The sequence below is a fragment of the Phoenix dactylifera genome, chromosome 8 (genome assembly GCF_009389715.1).
Source record: "Phoenix dactylifera cultivar Barhee BC4 chromosome 8, palm_55x_up_171113_PBpolish2nd_filt_p, whole genome shotgun sequence".
NCBI classification, from domain to species: domain Eukaryota; kingdom Viridiplantae; phylum Streptophyta; class Magnoliopsida; order Arecales; family Arecaceae; genus Phoenix; species Phoenix dactylifera.
This window is the reverse complement of record NC_052399.1, coordinates 18,169,182-18,188,126: the sequence shown is the minus strand read 5'-3', so window position 1 is coordinate 18,188,126 and position 18,945 is coordinate 18,169,182. Positions and strand designations below refer to the sequence as shown.

The 18,945-nt window shown below is 35.5% G+C and overlaps 1 protein-coding gene and 1 long non-coding RNA gene across 3 annotated transcripts; both read left to right on the top strand.

The window, feature by feature from the left end:
- Window positions 1–1,058: 1,058 nt before the first annotated feature.
- LOC103710858 (myosin IB heavy chain-like) lies at window positions 1,059–6,093 on the top strand. Its single transcript, XM_008796767.3, has 4 exons — window positions 1,059–1,519; window positions 2,916–3,234; window positions 5,373–5,431; window positions 5,828–6,093. The coding sequence occupies exons 1-4, from the start codon at window positions 1,285–1,287 to the stop codon at window positions 5,863–5,865; spliced, it is 651 nt and encodes a 216-aa protein (XP_008794989.1). The 5' UTR covers window positions 1,059–1,284; the 3' UTR covers window positions 5,866–6,093.
- Window positions 6,094–8,541: 2,448 nt separating this feature from the next.
- LOC103710859 lies at window positions 8,542–16,577 on the top strand. Of its 2 annotated transcripts, XR_005512929.1 has the most exons (5): window positions 8,542–8,693; window positions 8,763–8,818; window positions 14,479–14,534; window positions 14,637–14,783; window positions 15,896–16,577. It is a non-coding gene; the product is annotated as an uncharacterized LOC103710859 (long non-coding RNA). The 2 variants fall into 2 exon arrangements; XR_003386412.2 differs by lacking the exons at window positions 8,542–8,693; window positions 8,763–8,818 and having other exon boundaries at window positions 12,151–14,534.
- Window positions 16,578–18,945: the final 2,368 nt, after the last annotated feature.

Sequence of the window (18,945 nt, the reverse complement as noted above, 5' to 3'; positions counted from 1 at the left end):
TTTACCTGGGTCTATAAATAAAATATTAAATTGTCAAAAAATTATATAATTTTAATATATTTCATAGTTGTGTATTTCAATATTTATTTGTGATATTTGTATCAAAAATATCTATATGCGAAATTTGTTGTCTTTTGCAAATATTATGGTTGGCGACGCAAAGTAGCACAAGGGAAATGGAAAACAGTTTCTTGCTTGGATTGCTCTACTTTTGTCGTGTATTGACCTCACACTTTCTAAAAATATTGTTTTTATACTATTTCTTCTAAACCTACTCTATTATGGTAAGACTTGATGTTTCACGGAACCAAGAGTAATGGGATTATATTCTTAATCCATGGGTTCTATTTTTTCCCTTTTTTCCTCCCCATGTTTTAAATCAAACATAATAATAAAATTCTGTTGCTTTTGCCACATCAAGAATAATTTATTAATATATAATCAAATATAAAAATTATACATATATATATATATTTATATATATGCGTTCAAATATATGTAAATACATGTTTGCTTGGGATAAATGAGTACTTGATCTTGAAAAATTGCACATAAAATCCTTACTTTCTAGGGCTAGGTTTTAAAGTGGAGAACATTTGTCAAAAGTGCCAAGAAATCCTCAGCAACGTTGTCTATATTTACTATGAGTTTCTTTTTTCTTTTTTCTTTTTTAGTCGCGAGAACTTTACCTAACTTTACACGTGTAGAGAGACTCCGCCGAGAGACAAAAAATTATAATTGCATGCTTTGAAAAGAGAGTCGAAAGTGGGATGAAGTCATGACAGCTAGGCTTCCGATATCAAAAAACATGTGATTGTACCAAAAAAATAAAAATAAAAATAAATTGAAACGAATTGTATGCTAGTGTCTATATATATATATATATATATATATATATATATATATATATATATATATATATATATATATATATATATATATATTCTATAATTATATTTCCCCCTTTCCAAAACACGAGACAGCTAAGCTTCTTTTGCAGTCTATTAATCAATTGCGAACTTCCTCAAGAAAGGAATAATGATCTTGGGCCATGGTGCAAAGCTATTACTTTTGTAGACCTATTACTTTATTCACCAACTATTAGAAAAGTTTATTGTGCAATTTGCTGAACTTTTATCGTTATAAATCAACACCAACTTTATTATCGTTATATATTATCTTTAAGCCACTAAATAGCCTTCCGCTGGCGAATCCAGGGTACCAGCGACCCCATGCTTTTAAGAAAGAGAAAACAAACGCAGAAAGGAGAGAGAACGGAAGGCGATGGATCGACTGAAGCTACCAAGGGGAGTTCAAATCCAAGCTTCAGAGACCCTCGACCGGGCTAGAGGCGAAGGCCAGAGCCAAAAGATTTCAGAAGCTAGCGACACCAGTGGGGAACTGAAGCCGTTCATGGGGGTGAAGGTCCGGCGAAGAGCCTCCCTCCGGCGAGACTGCAAGGGAGATTACCTCGACGTCCCCTCCGATCCTTACCTCTCTTCCATGTTATCCAAGCGAGGTTGATTGCCCCCTCCCTCTAATCCTTCTTCACTAACTGAAAGATAGAACTATTGATCGTTGGTTGAAAATTTTCTTTTTCAGGGTTTTTTTTTTCTTTTTTTTTTGTTCAATTCTTAGCGGCTTCTTACTTCAGTTCTCATTCAACAATTTTTACTTATGTTGGACTCGTCTTGATAGTATTACTATACTTCTGGGTTGCGAAGGGGCTTGTTTTGTTAGTCTTTTGAGTTTTAGGCTTTCACTGCAGCAGTGCTGCAATCTGAATAGAAGCACTTGCAAAATTTTCCCCTGGTTTAATAATAACACAATACGTTTAATCTATGTAGCGTTTTAATTAGGTGAGTACCTTCTTGTAAGCTTCATGTGCTTCATGTAAGATGGTGTCATTTCTTTTAAGAGTCTGCACATGGATTGCATTCGCCTGGTTTCATGCTAATTTGACATTTTTCTTGTATTTTATGAAGTGGGGGTGGCGATTGGTTGGGTTGCATCACTTAATGAAATCCGGGTGGCCTTATTCCCTCCCTTTTCTCAGAAAAGTAAGGTTGGGTTGTATCAGGTCCAGGTCAAGTCAGTCTTGCATTACAGACAGGTATCAGACTATTGTCTCAACTTGTAATTGACCCTAATTGCTCGTAAGTAGGTGTTCTTTGACATGCACTGGCTAGCAGATTGACCATGGTGGCTGGTCCAAATTTGTTCTGTCTATTAATATTAGATCAAAATGCAATAACGAGAGCTAAATAGCTGAATAGGAAATACATGAAATGAGGGATATCAAAATAATGTGCAGGAAAATGTTATATTTGTGGTTGTTATATTTGGATGAGGGGACCTTGCAGCATGGATCTATTTGAATTGACTATGAGCTGATCGTGGTGTTTATGAATGGATATGATTTAGACCTTTAGCTCAGCGAAGATGCTAAAGCTTAAATAGAGAAAGTATATAAGAACCTGTACAGGCATGTATTTAGTCTTACATTGGTTATTCGTCGAGGAAATCTTGGATACTTTACAAACTAAGGAATCCAAATAATATCTTCCGGTTAGCCTTTTTTTTTATGAGGTCCTGGGCTGTGACATTTTAAGTGAAATTAACACAGCTTTTTTGAGAAATTAAAGAACTGAGGCCCAACTTGAAAAGTAACAATTTAGTGCTGGTTTCATTAATTATTATGATAATGATCAAGTTTAATGAGGGAATGCTCCAGTTGTGGGTAACACCAACAAATCTTTAGTTATATCCATTTATTTTCATTGTCTGAATATTTACAGATTCAATGTTTTAATGACCATTTATAAAAAAAAAAAGAAGCAAAAATAGTGACCATGAAAGACAAATCAAAGATCTGAACTGTTGCTCGTGCCCGAAATTATCATCCATCTCTGCAGGTGATCAAAAAGTTCTGTTTGCTGACAAAGTTTTGAAGTTTACGGGATCTGGAAAAATAAAGCAATGCATAATGTTGATCACAGAGTGTGCGATCTATATTGTTGATCCAGATGCTGATGTGTTGAAACGGCGGATGCCACTGGCAACTGTTGATAAGATATGCCTGAGCAAGCTGAGTGATAACTTTTTTGCAATCATTGTTCCTAGTGAATATGACTGCCTCATGGCGAGCACAAGGAAAACAGAAATTGTTTCTGTGCTTGTTGAAGCTACCAAAGGCAGATCTGACTATGAGGTTGGGGTGGTTTTCTCAAACAGGTATGGATGGGACCTTCTCATTCCACATTCCATTTTCCGACTTTAGTAGCATGCATTTAAATTCTCTGTCTATGCGCACCCATGCCGTATTTTTCTTAAGAAAAGAAAATGTGTCATTCTTTAGGAGCAGCAACATAACATATTACAATATCCAAACCATGGTATGCTGTACCGGTCGGTACCGGGGCGTACCGTATCCGTACCGATGGGTACCGATATCGGTACGCCAATGTCGGTATACCTGGCATACCGCATACCGTACCGTACCGATACTCGGTACATCTATACTAGTACGACACCGGTACGGGGTTCGGTACCGGTACGACGAACCTTGATCCAAACCATAGTATTTGCTTCATCAAAACCATATGAGTATGCTAGTTGGTGCAATAACATACAGCATTTGAGTGCTAAACCATCCATATGTAGAAAGAAGATTAGAATTCAGATGCAATGACTATTTGAAAGGGCAAATTGTCTATATTAATAATTCAGAAAAAAATATCTCCTATCACTTGATGTCAAAGTTGCAGTTTGTAGTTATCAAAAATACAGTTATTCTAGAATAATAATGCAAATACATAATTGTTTGCCATATAGTCTGGCTGATCACATGGCATAGTTCTTGTCAAAAACCATTTTTCACGCTATTAGTATTGTTATCTGTTCACTGTGATACCTGGAGTGCAGATGTGGGACTTTGGCACAAGCACTTTTGTCACCCATAATTAGCATGTCAATAGATGGATGTCATGCAGCCAGACAATATATTTATGCAAATATGTTATTGCTCATTATGTCACCTTATCTTGTTTTATGCTGCTATTTGGATTCCATATAAAATCATTATTTAATTCTCAGACTAATAATTGACCGGGAAATCCAATTGTAAACTATTTTATCCTGATCTCTATCGAAGTAGCACTGTCATAATGTCTGCTTTATAGTCATTTATAGTTATCATGGTTCCACCCAATACGCAACTTTTGTTCCCATTTACCTCGTAAATTATGCATATTTTTTTATTTATTTTAAGTTATTTTCTTAGAAGTAAAAGTTCAAATTATTTACTTCATCTTTATATGTTCACATAATCCAAAGTTTGTTACTCAAAAAGTCCTTTCAGATAAAATAGTGATATAGTTCAGAAATCAGAGTTAAACAAGGATTCACACACCACACATCCATCTAACCTCCCTGCTTAATTAGAGCGTCCACCACCTCATTTCTTCTTCTAAAATTATTTATGTGACCTTGCTTTATAGAAAAGAATGGAGTTATGTCTTCTATACTTATTTATTTTAGCTGAAAAACAAACTCTTGCCCTGTTTAGTCACTGTCTATTTACTTAAATAGCTGCTATAAAAGGAAAAAGGTTCTTTTTGATCAATAGGTCCAAAAAAATTTATATAGTAGCATAGTCTTTCTCCTTACTTATATGGCATTTAGGCAGACTAGTTTCACGATTTTTAATAAATAAGAAATAAATGCTTTAGGTGCAAGTTCTGTTACTTTTAACAATTTTAACAGGGTCAGATATTATGTATAGACTGCAAAAGTAACCAGCACCGCTTATTTGCAGACATGAAATAATTTGATGGTCAGGCATGAAATAGAAAATCAAATGGTGAATAAATATGAATTTTAAGCTGATTCCAAGTAGTTGGGATTAGGCTTGATGTTCTTTTTTTTCACGAAAGGAATCAATGATATTCAAACCAGTTGCTGCTGTTCATTGGTACATTGAACATTGTCTTGCTGAAATGCAACTTTGTTATCATTAGTTTCTTCTTATCTCCTTAAATTTGCAGACTCAGAAAACAAATATTTTTATTTCATAACAGTTACTTGAGTTTGTGTTTGTCATTAAACATAACAAGTCAGTCAGTGTCTTTTTTTCTTTGTTAACGACATTACAATCTCAGTGGAGGCATCTTATCCATCTTCTCAGTGCCTGTTTCCAAATTTGAATTCCATGCATCAATCAATTCAAATAACTGAATATATAAAGCTGTATGTCTCTCTTAAGAATCATTGTCCTCTCTCTCTCTCTCTCTGGGTTGCAGTAGAACTTCTTTATTTAGGTAGAATAAGAAGATTATTTTGCTTTGTTCATTTTAGCTGCTGTGCAATGGCAGGTTTGAGTACCATGCTTCTGCTAACATGGTGAAGGAAGTTCATTTTGAGGAAGCAGAAGGTACTTTTTGCATTATCTATATCTTTTGGAAGTGGATTAGGTTATAGAGGCAATGCATGTAACTTGTACTGCAACTTTCCCTTTGAAGCCCATCTATGGGTTAAAAGGCAAGCAAGGTATGTCGCCCCGTAGTTGATAGTGTTCAGAAGAGAGGTGTCAGACACTCAGCCCTGGTTGATCAGGGTTCCTCCACCCAAGCTCCTTCTAATCAAGGCGTGTATCCCTCAAGTAATCAGCATAGCGATGCCCTGTATATATGATAATGGTCCAATCAAGCTGCTTTCTGTATTCATGCTTCCATATGCTGCTAACATGTTGCTCCTCAAACCTACAATTCAACCCACAATCTCATTGCTCGAGTTTTTAACATCATCGATGTTTCCTAAATTTCTGCAGGAGGCATTAAGACAAGGATTGCAAAGAAGACAAGTTGAAATCAGGATTTGGTTTGCACTCTGAAAGCAGCTTCTGTACAGCCGTACAGCCAAAGGTTTTTCTAAACCTTCAAGGCCAGAGGTGAATGATGTCACCTTTCAAGTCATTAGTACATTGCATTGCACTAATATCCTGTCTTTGTAAAGCAATAAATGTAGTCTAAAATATGAATGTAAAAAGATTTTACTGAACTTATTCATATGAAGTTACTGCACTAACTCTGACCATCTGGCCAGTCATGCTTTCATGCTGCGTTGTCTTGGGTGGTTAGGTTATTAAAAGGATCAAAATGTATTCTAGTAATTGAAATTTCTATAACCAAGTAGGGCGAGGATTCTTCTGAGAAGCCAGATTAGGGATAGCCAGACAAACATCGAATCCAGGGTGGCCTTATCCTCATTGAACTTTGCAGCACACCTGCTGCTAAATTAATCTTATAACAGGTTATATTATAGAAGCAAAAGAATCTGAATAGAATGATGCAGCAAAATGCAATTGACACCCTTCTTTACTAGGCCAAGCAACTATCATGGGGGGACAAATCAGAACAACAGGCTCTGAAAACAATTAATAGGGCTGTTGGGTGAATAGGGTTGTAGAGTCCTCCAATTTAGCTCGTGCTAAAGAATGGTTTCCAATTACAATTTTCTGGCAACTTCAATCATCTCACAGGACCTTTGTTCCAGCAATTAATTCAGCCATTTCTGAAATGAAAAGGAGGTTACCATATCCAAAACGAGAGGCAGTTGAACTAAATACGGTATCTGGAATCTGGCTTTTTGTTCGAACGGCCGGACGGGCAGTTCAAACATTTGGTCGCTGATAAGTTTCAGTTCAGAAATAGTTGTGACGGTTGGTTTTAACTGATAGCTTCATAGTCATTCTACTGTATCTTTAAACCTGAGCCCACTCAACATAGGGAGAGACTTTTGCTATGTGTGAGGATCCGTGCGGGCGTGTGTTTAGTCCCACATCGGTTATTCGCTGGATAGATCTTGGGTACTTATACAGGATCAAGGAACTCAAAAATACCTTCCAGCTAGCCATTTTGGGTGAGGTCCTCGGTTGTTACAAATAGTATCAGAGCGGACCTGGCCCATAACCTATGTGGACTAGGAGACACTGCAGCATGGATCCATTGAGGCTGACCACGGGCCAATCGTGGTGTTTGTAATTAGATTTGAATAGATTTAAATTCTTAGCCTGACGAGGATGTCAGGGCTTGAACAAGGAGAGTATGTGAGGACCCGTGCGGGCGTATGTTTAGTCCCACATCGGTTATTCGCTGGGTAGATTTTAAGTACTTATGCAGGATCAAGAAACCCAAATAATACCTTCCGGCTAGCCATTTTGGGTGAGGTCCTGCGTTGTTACACTATGTTAGACTCACATGCCTCCTCACACTCAAAAAGAAGAAGAAGAAGAAAAACAGATTCTTTCGCTGTACTTTGAAGAGAGGTAGTGGTTGCAGAGCGAATATGCAAAAAAAAAAAAAAAAGAAAAAGAAAAGCAGGCAGCAAACATGGAGAGCTCTAAGCTCTTCTATAAGTTGTCCAAGCATTACTTAGGTTACCAGGGCTCTCATGATCCATGTCAAATTCCAAATACCTCTTATGCAAGCATAGGTGATGCATCAATGAAGCAAAAAACGCATACCTGTGCATTTAGAAAACAGTATTGGACACGCACAGTGAGGTGCCCAGGATTCCCACCTCCTTGATTGAGTATCTTGTGACCAAGTCAGAGACTAGGCAAACAAAAAAAAGGTAAATTTTGTTATCAAATTGTTTGCTCAATTGTGAGGACAACAAGGTCAAATAACTGCAGAAATGGGCATTGTTTGCTGAGTTAATGGTAACTTGAATATTTTTTCAAAAATAAAAAAAAGAAAAATGAATGTAAAATAGTTCTTTTTTGATCATTTTTATCGCTTCTTAGGCTTTAGTTTCAAGGGTAAAATAAAGAAGTTTGGTTAAGCCAATGCTTTCTCTTTTCCTCTTTTCACTCACTCTTCATCCTCGGCCTTTCTCATACTTGATCAAGTTTCAAATTATATTTAGGTATCTTTTCCGTTCTATACGTGCATTTGCATGTATATTATTTTCTAGTAGAAGTCGGGAAAACCTTTATGTGAAGCTTATAAATCAGGAACAAGTAACTTAACATACAATTAGGAGCCTATTAAAAATTTAATGTTATCTTATTTCTGTATAAAATGAATTTGAAAGATGGGTGAACCTGCAAGTAAGTTGCAATTTAATCAGGGACTTAATTTTCAATTTTCTCTCAATGGATATCCATCTGGAGTGAAGGCACAGACTTCATCTGAAGCCTGTCATTTGGACTTATAAGTAAGTTATTGTTCAATGAGAGACTTGAGAATAGTTCCACCATAGCATTTTATGGGACATATATTTTAAGATCTTGCAAGCAGTTTAAGCTTGAAACAGGGATCAATAAATAATTTTTACAGCAACATAGTTATGTTTCAAATTGAAAGTTTTTACCAAGTCTTTTGTTCAGGCTCGTAAAGTAATTATTAATTAGATAATCTAGGACTGTAAAGTAAGCAAAACATCTAAAACTAATTCGGCAGACAGTATACCGACTTCAAATATTTTTTCCCTTCCCCTTTGCCTGCACCGTCTTAACCCGCGCTTATAAATACACCCATCCCGGCGTTGGTTGCACCTTCCGCTTTTGAATTCCCTCCGCTCCGAAGCCTGCTCTTCCCTTTTCCCTCCTTTCCGCCTCCTCTTCGCTCCCCCCTCCAGATCGAGGGCGGCCTAGGGTTCTGATAGCTTCGTTGGTCATCCCCCAAGAGAGGGTTTGATCCCAACCCATCTCTTCTCGATTCTTTGCCTTAAGCTATGATTCTAATTCCTCGCGTTTCTAGGCAAGATCCAACGATTGATCGGGTAAAGGAGCTGCTAGGAAACGATTCAAGAAAAGGTTTGATCCTAAGCGCCTCCTTCTTGATGTCTTCTCTTGCAAGCAATGAGACCAATTTGTTGTGTTTCTTGGCTAGATCAGACGATTTCTTGGCCGTCTTTTTTTTGTTCTGGTATATCCTCTCTATCTTCCTTTTTATCTCCTTCTTCTTCTTGGTTGATCTGAGGCAGCTACGGCCTTTTACAGATAAAACCCTAAACGATCATTATATGTTTTTTTCTATCTTTCTTTTGATATGTATCTATTTTCTTTTCTTTTTCTTAGACCCGAGACATCCATGATCGGTTCCATATCTAGCCCTAGAAAACCAATCACCCACCACCTTTCTTTTCCTTCTTGAATTGATCCAAGATTATTTTGTACTGTTTCAGATCGACCCCTGGAAACCACACTTTGAGAATGGCGTCAGTTTCCTGGTTCACGGAATGCTTGCCTCTCTCATTCTTCTTCAATGGATAAAGCCTTTTATTTTTAGATTTCTTGAAATTATTTTGGCTTTTGGAAGATAATTATGGCTACAAATTATGGGATTACCTCACTTGTGCATTTTGATATCGTTCAGTGGAAGATTTAAGACCTTACAGATTTGAAATCTTCAATTTTCTACCTGTAGTTGACTTTTTTCAGATTTATACCGTTATCTTCATTCTGATATTGTAGACAAGATATTCATGTAGAGATATTTAGTCAAGTAAAAGCATTGTTGATTAATGGGTCTCCTGTTCATGCTTTGTCCACTATGATTCACCAAGAAACTTTTATTCTTGTTCTTGATTGGGGTAAACTCTGTCATTTGTCCAGGTAAAGAACAAAAACTGTTGAGCTATAACTGAATGGTATACATACTATGGACTAATGGTAACTGAAGGGCGTCAGTTTTAAGAAATCTAAAAGTAAAAGGCTTTTTTCATTGAAGAAGAATGAGAGAGGCAAGCATTTGGTGAACCAAGAAACTGACGCCCTTCTCAAAGTGTGGTTTCCAGGGGTCGATCTGAAGCAGTTCACAATAATCTTGGATCAATTCAAGAAGGAAAGAAAGGCGGTGGGTGATTGTTTTTCTAGGGCTAGATGTGGAACCGATCGCAGATGTCTCGGGTCTAAGAAAAAGAAAAGAAAATAGATACATATGAAAAGAAAGATAGAAAAAAAAAATATAATGATTGTTTAGGGTTTAATCTGGAAAAGGCCGTAGCTGCCTCATATCAACCAAGAAGGAGATAAAAAAGAAGATAAAGGATATACCAGAACAAAAAAAAGATGGCCTCCTATACCCCTATTTACTAAACCCTAATCCCTAAACCCTAACCCTAAATCCTAAAATCTTAAAACCTAAATCCTAAACCCCAAATCCTAACCCTGAATACTAAACTAAACTTTGAAACTCTAAATTCTTAAAACCCTAAACTCTAAACCTTAAACCCTAAACAGTAAAACCTAAACCCCAAGGCCTCATAAATCCTAAACCCTAAACACTAAACCTCAAACCCTCCTAAACCCTAACCCTAAACCCTTAAAACCCTAAACCCTAAACCATTCAAACTCTAAACCCTAAACCCTAAACCCTAAACTCTCAACCCTCCTAAACCCTAAACCCCTAAATACTAAATCCTAAATCCTCCACCTTCTTAAGCCCTAAACCCTAAACAATATGCCCCAAACCCTCCTAACACTAAACCCTAAATACTGAACCCTCAACTCTCTAAGCCTAAACCCTAAACCCCAAACCCCAAAACCCTAAACCCTAAACCCTAAACCCCAAATCCTAAGCCCTAAACCTTCCTAAACCCTAAACACTAAACTATAAGCTCTGTCAAACCCTAAACCCTAAACTATAAACCCTAAGCCCCAAACCCCAAACCCTAAACACTAAAATCTTAAAACCCTGAACCATAAAGTCCACACTCAAAACCCAAAACCTCCAAACCTTAAATTCCCAACCCTAAACCCTAAACTATAAAACCCTAAAACTCCAAACCTCAAAACCGTAAACCACAAACCACAAATCCCAAATCCCAAACCCCAAAATCCTAAACCCCAAACCCCTAATCCAAAACCTCAAAACCCTAAGCCCTAAAGCCCAAAATCCTAAAATCCCAAACACCAAACCCTAAACCCTAAAGCCTAAACTCTAAATACTAAACCTTAAACCCTAAAACCTACTAAACCTTAAATCCTAAACACTCTTAAATCATAAACTTTAAACCCTAAGGGCCTGTTTGGTTGGGGGTAATATGGCATGGGAAAAAAAGTCTCATATCAAATTACAATGTTTGGTACTAAAATCCTCCAACCCAAACATTAAACCCTAAACCCTAAAGGCTAAATTATAAACCCTAAAGCCTCCTAAACTCTAAACCCTAAACACTAAACTCTAAACTCTAAACTCTAAACCCCAAACACCAAAATCCCAAATCCCAAACCCCAAACCCCAAAATCCCAAACCCCAAACCCCAAACCCCAAAATCCCAAAATTCCAAAACCCCAAACCGCAAACCCCCAAACCCCAAACCACAAGCCCAAATCCCAAAAATCCTAAACCCTGAAACCCCAAACCTCAAACCCTAAACCTCAAACCCCAACCCCAAAATCTAAATCCTAAATCTTAAACCCTAAACACTAAGCACTAAACCCTAAACACTCCTAAACCCTAAATCTTAAACCTTATAGCCTAAATCCCTAAAACCCTAAATCCTAAAACATAAACCCTAAGCCCTAACCCGAAACCCTATAGCTGATTATTTGATTCTTTTGGTATTTATTTTCCATTATTCCTTTATATGAAGGTTTTTGGACTAGTTGCTATGTTTTCCCATGGTTAGAGCCTTAGAGGTGTGAATGGAAATAGATATAAGTCATCATTTTGAGAAAGTGGTATGACACCTATTTTGCATATAGAACAAAACTATAATTTGAATGTTTTCTATTTGAAACAATTCACAATTTGCCTTTGCTGGGTGAACAGGTGACCAGAGGAAGCCTCCTTATCTTCTAGTTGAAATCTTTGAAAGTGTCACTATTTAGTCATTATTTAAATTCTAAAATGAAATCTTTGTATCCATGTAAATTTTGATGCAAATAGAAGATGTTAAGAACATGTTCTATCTAGATATTATAATCTATAGTTATCGTGTTTTATTTATGAATGTTTCAGCTTCTTCATTTTTCATAAAGTGGTTCCTTCCTTATTTGAAAATGTTATCATATATTTTATAGTTATTTTGTTTTTTTGTCTTGAATTTTTCAAGTTATATCTACATATTACATTTTTTATTTATATTCAATTTTTCTTTGTGTATTCTTGTTTTCACTTTTTTGATATTCGTTACTGACTGCTTTTGAGTTGGTTCTTATGTCTGCTTACCTTTCTCCTATCTGTGTAATATGTTTTTTGCTTGATTCCTGCTTCCTGAGAAATTTATTTTGCTGAATTACTAAATCATTCTTTTCAGGTGAGAATATGATTTGGCTTCTTCATTCCATGTCTTATTTTAAGCTTTTTTTCCTCATACTTCTTCTGGATTTTTCTTTCATTTATTAAATAGGGCAAATTATTTTGGGTTTCTTGTTTTTGTATTCAAGTTCTATATTTTCTTGATTTATATTTTTGCCTTGATATCTCTTTTTGGTTATTAGTTGTTTTATAGAAGATTTCTTTCTTTTGTTAGTTTTACCATATTTAAGTTATCGATTTTTATGTTTTTTTGTCTTGATCCCTGCTTTTTAATAAATTTGTTTTGCTGAATTGGCAAACAATGTGTACATGAATGTGTACATTTTATTTCATAATTATCAAGCTTCTTCAACCTCATAAAGTGGTTCTGTTTTTATGTTTCTTTCACTATACTTCTAAATTTTTATTCTTTGATTAGTTTTATTTCCAAATGGTTCAGCTACTTCAGTCCTATAAGGTGGCCCCTTTCATATTTTTAAGTTGCTGTCACTATATTTCTTTTGGATTTTTCTTTTGCTTATTGGAGATCTCAAGTTACATTTTTGAATATTTATTTATTTTCCTTTGATCTTGGTTTCAGGTTCTTCTTCTCTCTTTTTTTTAACCAATATCTTTAGTTGATATATTTATTTGATTCCTTGACTGGTTTTTTTGATATTTGCTTCATTTTATATAATTAATTGGGGTAGCTAAATTAACAAATCTTCATTAGTCAAATGCATCATTTTATTTCCCAAAGATTTTGCCTTTTCAATCCCATAAAAATGTTGTTTGCTATATTTGAGCTTTTTTTTGTTTTTTTACTTTATCTAGATTTGTTTTCTCTGTTTATTGAAATTGCAAATCATCTCTATTTTTCCAATTTATATTCAAGCTTAATAGTGGTATATTTCATTCTTTTGAGTTTCACTGTGAAGCTATGTTGTGAAATTCTTTTTATTTGATTTGTTTGTTCTATTAGTTTTGTCCTTTTTGAGTTATTTTTTTGTTTTGTTTTCCTCCTATTTAATAATTTGACCTTTTTCTTTCTTGTCCGCAGCTGGTTTTCCCTGACTCTGGTTCTACTTTCTGTTTCTAAGACATTTGTACTCTTAGCTACATTTACCTGCTTTTGTACTCGGACAAAATTGACGTGCTTTAGTTTTCCCATATTCACAAGAAACTTTAATGTATCTGGGAACTTCCTTACTTTTCTCTATGAGAAAAGGCTAAATTAGAAGTAAAAGATATACTAATGACTAGTCATTTCCCTATGATTTGCATTATTGCTATACTGGAGTCCTCTATAATACCTCCAATTGGGTTTCTCTTCCCTATTTCTGATTTCAAATATAACATTTCTCTCTTTTCTCCTATCCATCCTGCTAAAAGCTCCAGCTCGTAGTATTCTTTTCTCTCTCCATCTCTCACATAGGAGCTCTCCATTTCCTTTTAGGAACTCAGATCACTAGCTTTCTGTATTGAGGTGATGATTACATGGCATTGATTTTAGGTGATAAGAGAAGGTGCTGGTACCTTGCCTAAAGGAATACAAGGAACAAGATAAGCTCTTGTATGTTGTACAATTATTTTCTCATTTTGATCGTTAACCTGCTAATCTTGAACTGTGGATTTGGTGTGCCATAGGTTGGTTTATTTGGTTCTTTGACATCAGGAGATTTTGATTTTTTTTGAAATCTTGTTGTTTTGTGAGTATATCCTAATTTGTTTATTTTTTTTCTTGCACTATAATTTCTTAGTTTTCTTTTTCCTTTTTGTTTGCTTATAAAGTTCAGGGATATGCTCTGCTGAAACTGATTATTAGCCGTCTCTTGATAACCTTGTATGGAATATTTAGGATTCTACACATTTGACTTGTTCATCATGCTAGTGGTATTTTGATTTTTCAGGATTCTGTATTTTATCTTTATTCTGATATTATAAGAAAAGATATACATGTATAGGTTCAGATTAAGTAAAATCAGTGTAGATTATTGGGTCTAATTTGTTTTTGCTCTGGAGATTCTGCATTTGTCTAATACAAAATAGAAATCACATAGGCATTACTAAATGGTAGCCAAGTTTGCAACTTAACCCTTTCAAATTTGAAGCTCCTCAAACCTAAGGGCGTGATTCTCTCCGAAGCCTGCTCCAAACACCCCTCTCAAATCCTTGATACCTTGTGCTTTCCCTTTGATCTCTCCTTTTTTGATTATATTCTCCTTAGCAGCATGGTCCACCATGTGGAGACGAAGCTAGGGCTCCAGTAGCTGTTCTCAAGGAAAGGTTTGTTTCCAAGTCTCCTTTTTCTGTGTCAGGTGCTGTGTTTGTTGTATGCTTTCATTGCTTTGGTGCTGATTTCTTCTCTTTTTGGGGAAAATTTTGAAGATTCTCAGCACCACCTCCATGTGAGAAGAAGCTTTTTTTTTTTGGCACATCTCTGTGCTGGAGTGAAACAAAGCAGCAGCAGTAAAGGAAAGAATAGGAGAATTCTACAGATGACGTCATGAGGAAAAAAGTTTAGATCTAATCTCGGTATGTCCTTTCTTCTTCTCCTCCTCCTCAGATTGATCTGTGATTGCTATGAACTGTTTACATATCTAACCCTACAGACCCATTTAGGCAACTTCCTGGATTATGGTGTGATCTCTCTCTTTCTTTTCAATAAGACATATTTATTTTTCTTTTCCAAATCTAAGTGTTGTACTAGGTCTAACCATAGGAAATAACAATAATTCTGCTATTGATAGGAATTCCCTTGTTGGGATCCTATGAATCAATTGAAACCTCAGATTCATACTAGAACCACAATGATTTAATCAAGCAAAGCCTCAAGCTAAACTCAAAGGTTCTCTGAGTAAGAACCGTTTGGTGATCACTTATTCAATGAATGGATATAATGACTCAAAATCTAGAGAAACATTTGTCCTTCGTTCAAATTGAAAGAAGCACGTGTTGTGATTTCAGATCAAACACTAGAAAGTACAAAACCACTTAACAAGAAACTACTTTTAATATTTATTTTTCCTTTTCCCCCATAGTTCTGAGATGTCAAAGATCCATAAAGTCCCCTCTAGTTCCACATTCACTTTTTTCTTTAGGTATTTCAAGACCCTTGTGAAAAAATTTCCTTGCGGCTTTGAATATTGTTATGCCCAAGTAAGGGTTATGATTCATAATTTCATATTGTCGGTCACTTTTTTTTTTTTTAATGTCATGAAGATTGGAGATAAAGCAAGCAGTGGACAAGACTCAGGGTATGCTTGTGTTGGTTAAAGCTCAGATCTGCATCATTGTGCATATGAACCAAAATAAGAGGAACCTATCATTTAGATCAACTAGTTACAATGACCTCTGATGCTATATTTCTCGTAAGGTTGTACTGCATAATATATGATTTTCTCTTATGTTCTGTATCTTTTCTCAGTGAAAATATTTGAGTTTCTTAAATTTTCACTTGCTTAGATTTCCGGTTTTTCCTTCATCCTTTCTTTCTGGTGATCTGAACTGACAAACACACTCGCTTTGTAAGATGCTGTTGCTTACTTGCTTTGTTTCTCTCACATCCTAAAGTGTCACCTACCCTGCTTAATTTATTTTTATTTTAAAGAAGCATACTGTAACATCACATGTATTTTCACATCCAGTCCAGAGCAAGGACAGAATAGGCAGTATAGCGTAGGGAACCAATGGATAAGCCAAACTTCTGCAGAATTTCGAGAAGCAAAAGTTTAGTTCTGCTGTCTTAAGGAGGGGAAGAATTTTCAGAAGCAGGGGATGAAGATCACAACAAGATGTAAAAGACAATCAAATGCCACAGCTTCAAGAAAAAGTGTCTTATGTTGATCACTGAGAAAATTATACCCGCATCATTAATTAATGTAATGCCATTTGCTTGAAAGGTAGAATGAACTTTGGATGTCTGAAGCCACTCAGTGGTCAAGATCCCATCAGCTCCACCATGCTTATGGAATGTTTGCTGAACAATAATTGATTTAGCTCATATATGCCTCACGCTTTAGTGCCATTTGTTGATTTCTATGTTTCCTATTCCTGTCTTCAAAGAATTTCCTTCGTTCTTCAGTGCTTGTGAACTTTTATGTTTCTAGGATGTAATGTCACTCTTAGAGCCTAAATTTTGTACCATGATGTTGAGCTTTCAACTTTGCTTGAAAAATCCTATGGGAATGCAGCAAATGGGCAACCACTCTCTCTCCACTTGCCCCTCTCCGTTGTAAATGTTCTCGACTTCAGGTCCCTTGGCATTCTCGAAGTATATCAAATAAATTTGTGATGAAGCAGGAGGTAAGATGATGATGATGATTTTGACTTCAACTTGTTTCGGCAATTATATTCTCCATTTCATGTCTTAATGGTAAAATAAGTGTTCCAGAAATAATGTTGGGTTTCTGGAAAAGTTTCTTAAAATTTGTTCATGGATGCAGTAAAGTGTCCCGAAAAAAGAATGACTTAGAGCCTGTTTGGGTATTCCTCTAGTAATATCATGTTGAAGTTATCACGAACTCCAATGAATTATTTTTTTTATTTTTTGTGCTGGGGTTGAAGCTTAGGTTTAACGGGTCTAAACTCAAATCTTCGTAGGAAAAGGTTAGTGGGTGGGGTTAGATAAGAATTATAAAATAGTTTAGGTTTTGTCTTTTCTTTTCCTTTTGGACAAGGGACATGAGGCAACTCGAGAGAATTTTTCTGCTTCATATTTTATAATAAAAAGATATTTTTTGTCTAAGATTATTTCTTTTCTTTTTGATGGAGAACCATCCTATAAAAGATCTTGGCACACTACTGTTAGGTGCGCATATAGAAATTGGAATTGGAGAATTTTATTTTTATTGGGTTTCTATTTTTATTAGAACTAGAATTTTATAAGGACTTCGGTATTTTAATTCTATACAAACTCTTATTAGGATGTCGGGTCTATAAATATCCATTGATATGTAATTGAGAACCTAAGTTCTGTATCATTGAAATTTAAAAATATTGAGTTGCCTCTCCTTCTTATTCTTCTTCCTCTCTTTTCTTTTCTCTTTTTTTGCTTCTTCTTCACTCTCCTCCTACTTCTTTCATCTTGCATCACTTCTATTATTTATTCTTTATTTTACTGGTGCTTGTTTTGGATCTTAAACCAGCATGTTTGATCTACATTAAACAGTGTGCCATTCTACATTGTTGTCATAATTATAGATTTTGAGATTGGTGGTTCGTGTGTTTGTTGCTTGGCATGGTTGAAGATTTTTTAGTAATTTGCAATATGCTAATGCAAGTATATGAATTTTTATTTTTTATAATTTTGCAAAATATTATGATTGATGCTACCACCATCTTTCTCATTATAATTTAAAAATTGAACGATGCTAATTAAATCTACTGAAAGTTTTATATTAAATCTTATTTGAATGGACAAATTTTTTGGAAATTGTTAATGGGGTAGATATGGTGGTGCCACTAGACATTCCTAACAATGCAGAAGTGCAAAGAAAATGGAAGATCAAAGCCGGAAAGGCCATGCATATTCTTTAAAGGATGAAAATGAAAATAAGCAATATATTCAAGGTTTAGAGAAGTTGAAAAAAGTCCTACCCTCCGCATTCCCCATTCCCCACCACCTCTCGCCTCGTCACCCTTTGTATCTCACATCCTTCCTCTTGCCGCCCTTCTCCTCCTCTTTTCTCTACCTCCTCCACCTCTCCCACTTCTCCTATGCTACCTCCTCACCCACTCTAATTTCATCACCATAACCATCCTTTTCCCTCATCTACTTCCAGCTCAATTGATTGCTCGCCAGTGTGCTATCACGGAATCAAGCGGGGCTTTCAGGCACTCCAAAGGAACACTCCAAATCATTCATGCTGAATGTTGGCCGATTATTTTTTTGATTTGGACCCAACCTAGATCCAATTTGGATATGAATTTTTCAGGTTGGGATTGGAGCATACATGAACCCAACCCAACCTGACTTGAATGACCCGTTAGGCCTAAAAATTTTAGCTGTGGGCCCGATGCAACCTGACTTGATCTTCTATTGGATTAGGTCTGGATTTAACATCAAAAAATGAATAAGGAATCGTATTGAATCAGGGTCAATCATGCCTCCATCGAACCCAACACATTTGCAATCCTAAGAAATTATTTAACGAGCTTGGTATGCTTGATGAAAAACTCTAGCTAAAAAAAATAAATGGCATAGATTGTTGGTTCGTGGTTTAAGTAAAGAATATAGTGCTTATATGCCTGCTATCTTTGGATGACCTAAGCAACCTCTAAAATATAATTATTAATCAAGAAATACTTAATACTTAGATGTTTGATTTGACTATATCTCTTCCAAAAAAAAAGACCTTATTTTCTCATAGTAAAAATAAAAATAAAAAGTAGAAAATTAAATTTATTTTTTTTAAAAAAAAAGCCAATTGAAGAATCTAATAAGGATAAAAATATTAATCAGAAGAAAAATTATAATTTTAAGAGAACTTGTAACAGATGTAGAAAATTTGGTGATAAAATTTAATATTGTAGAGTAAAACTTAAATAATTTAATATTGCATTCTCTACTTCAAGGCATAAGTATAAAAGGAAGCTAATAGTTAGACTCTGATTACTTCTATAGTTGATGCCAGTTATTTTGATAGTCAGCATGATTGTGTTTATACTTCTATTAGATATTAATTTTGCTCATAAT

Excerpts from the sequence above, each read along its gene's own strand:
- LOC103710858 (XM_008796767.3), top strand. The coding sequence starts at position 1,285 with ATGGATCGACTGAAGCTACCAAGGGGAGTTCAAATCCAAGCTTCAGAG. Across the intron at positions 1,520-2,915 it reads TTCCATGTTATCCAAGCGAG|GTGATCAAAAAGTTCTGTTT; the intron begins GTTGATTGCCCC and ends CCATCTCTGCAG. Across the intron at positions 3,235-5,372 it reads GGGGTGGTTTTCTCAAACAG|GTTTGAGTACCATGCTTCTG; the intron begins GTATGGATGGGA and ends GTGCAATGGCAG.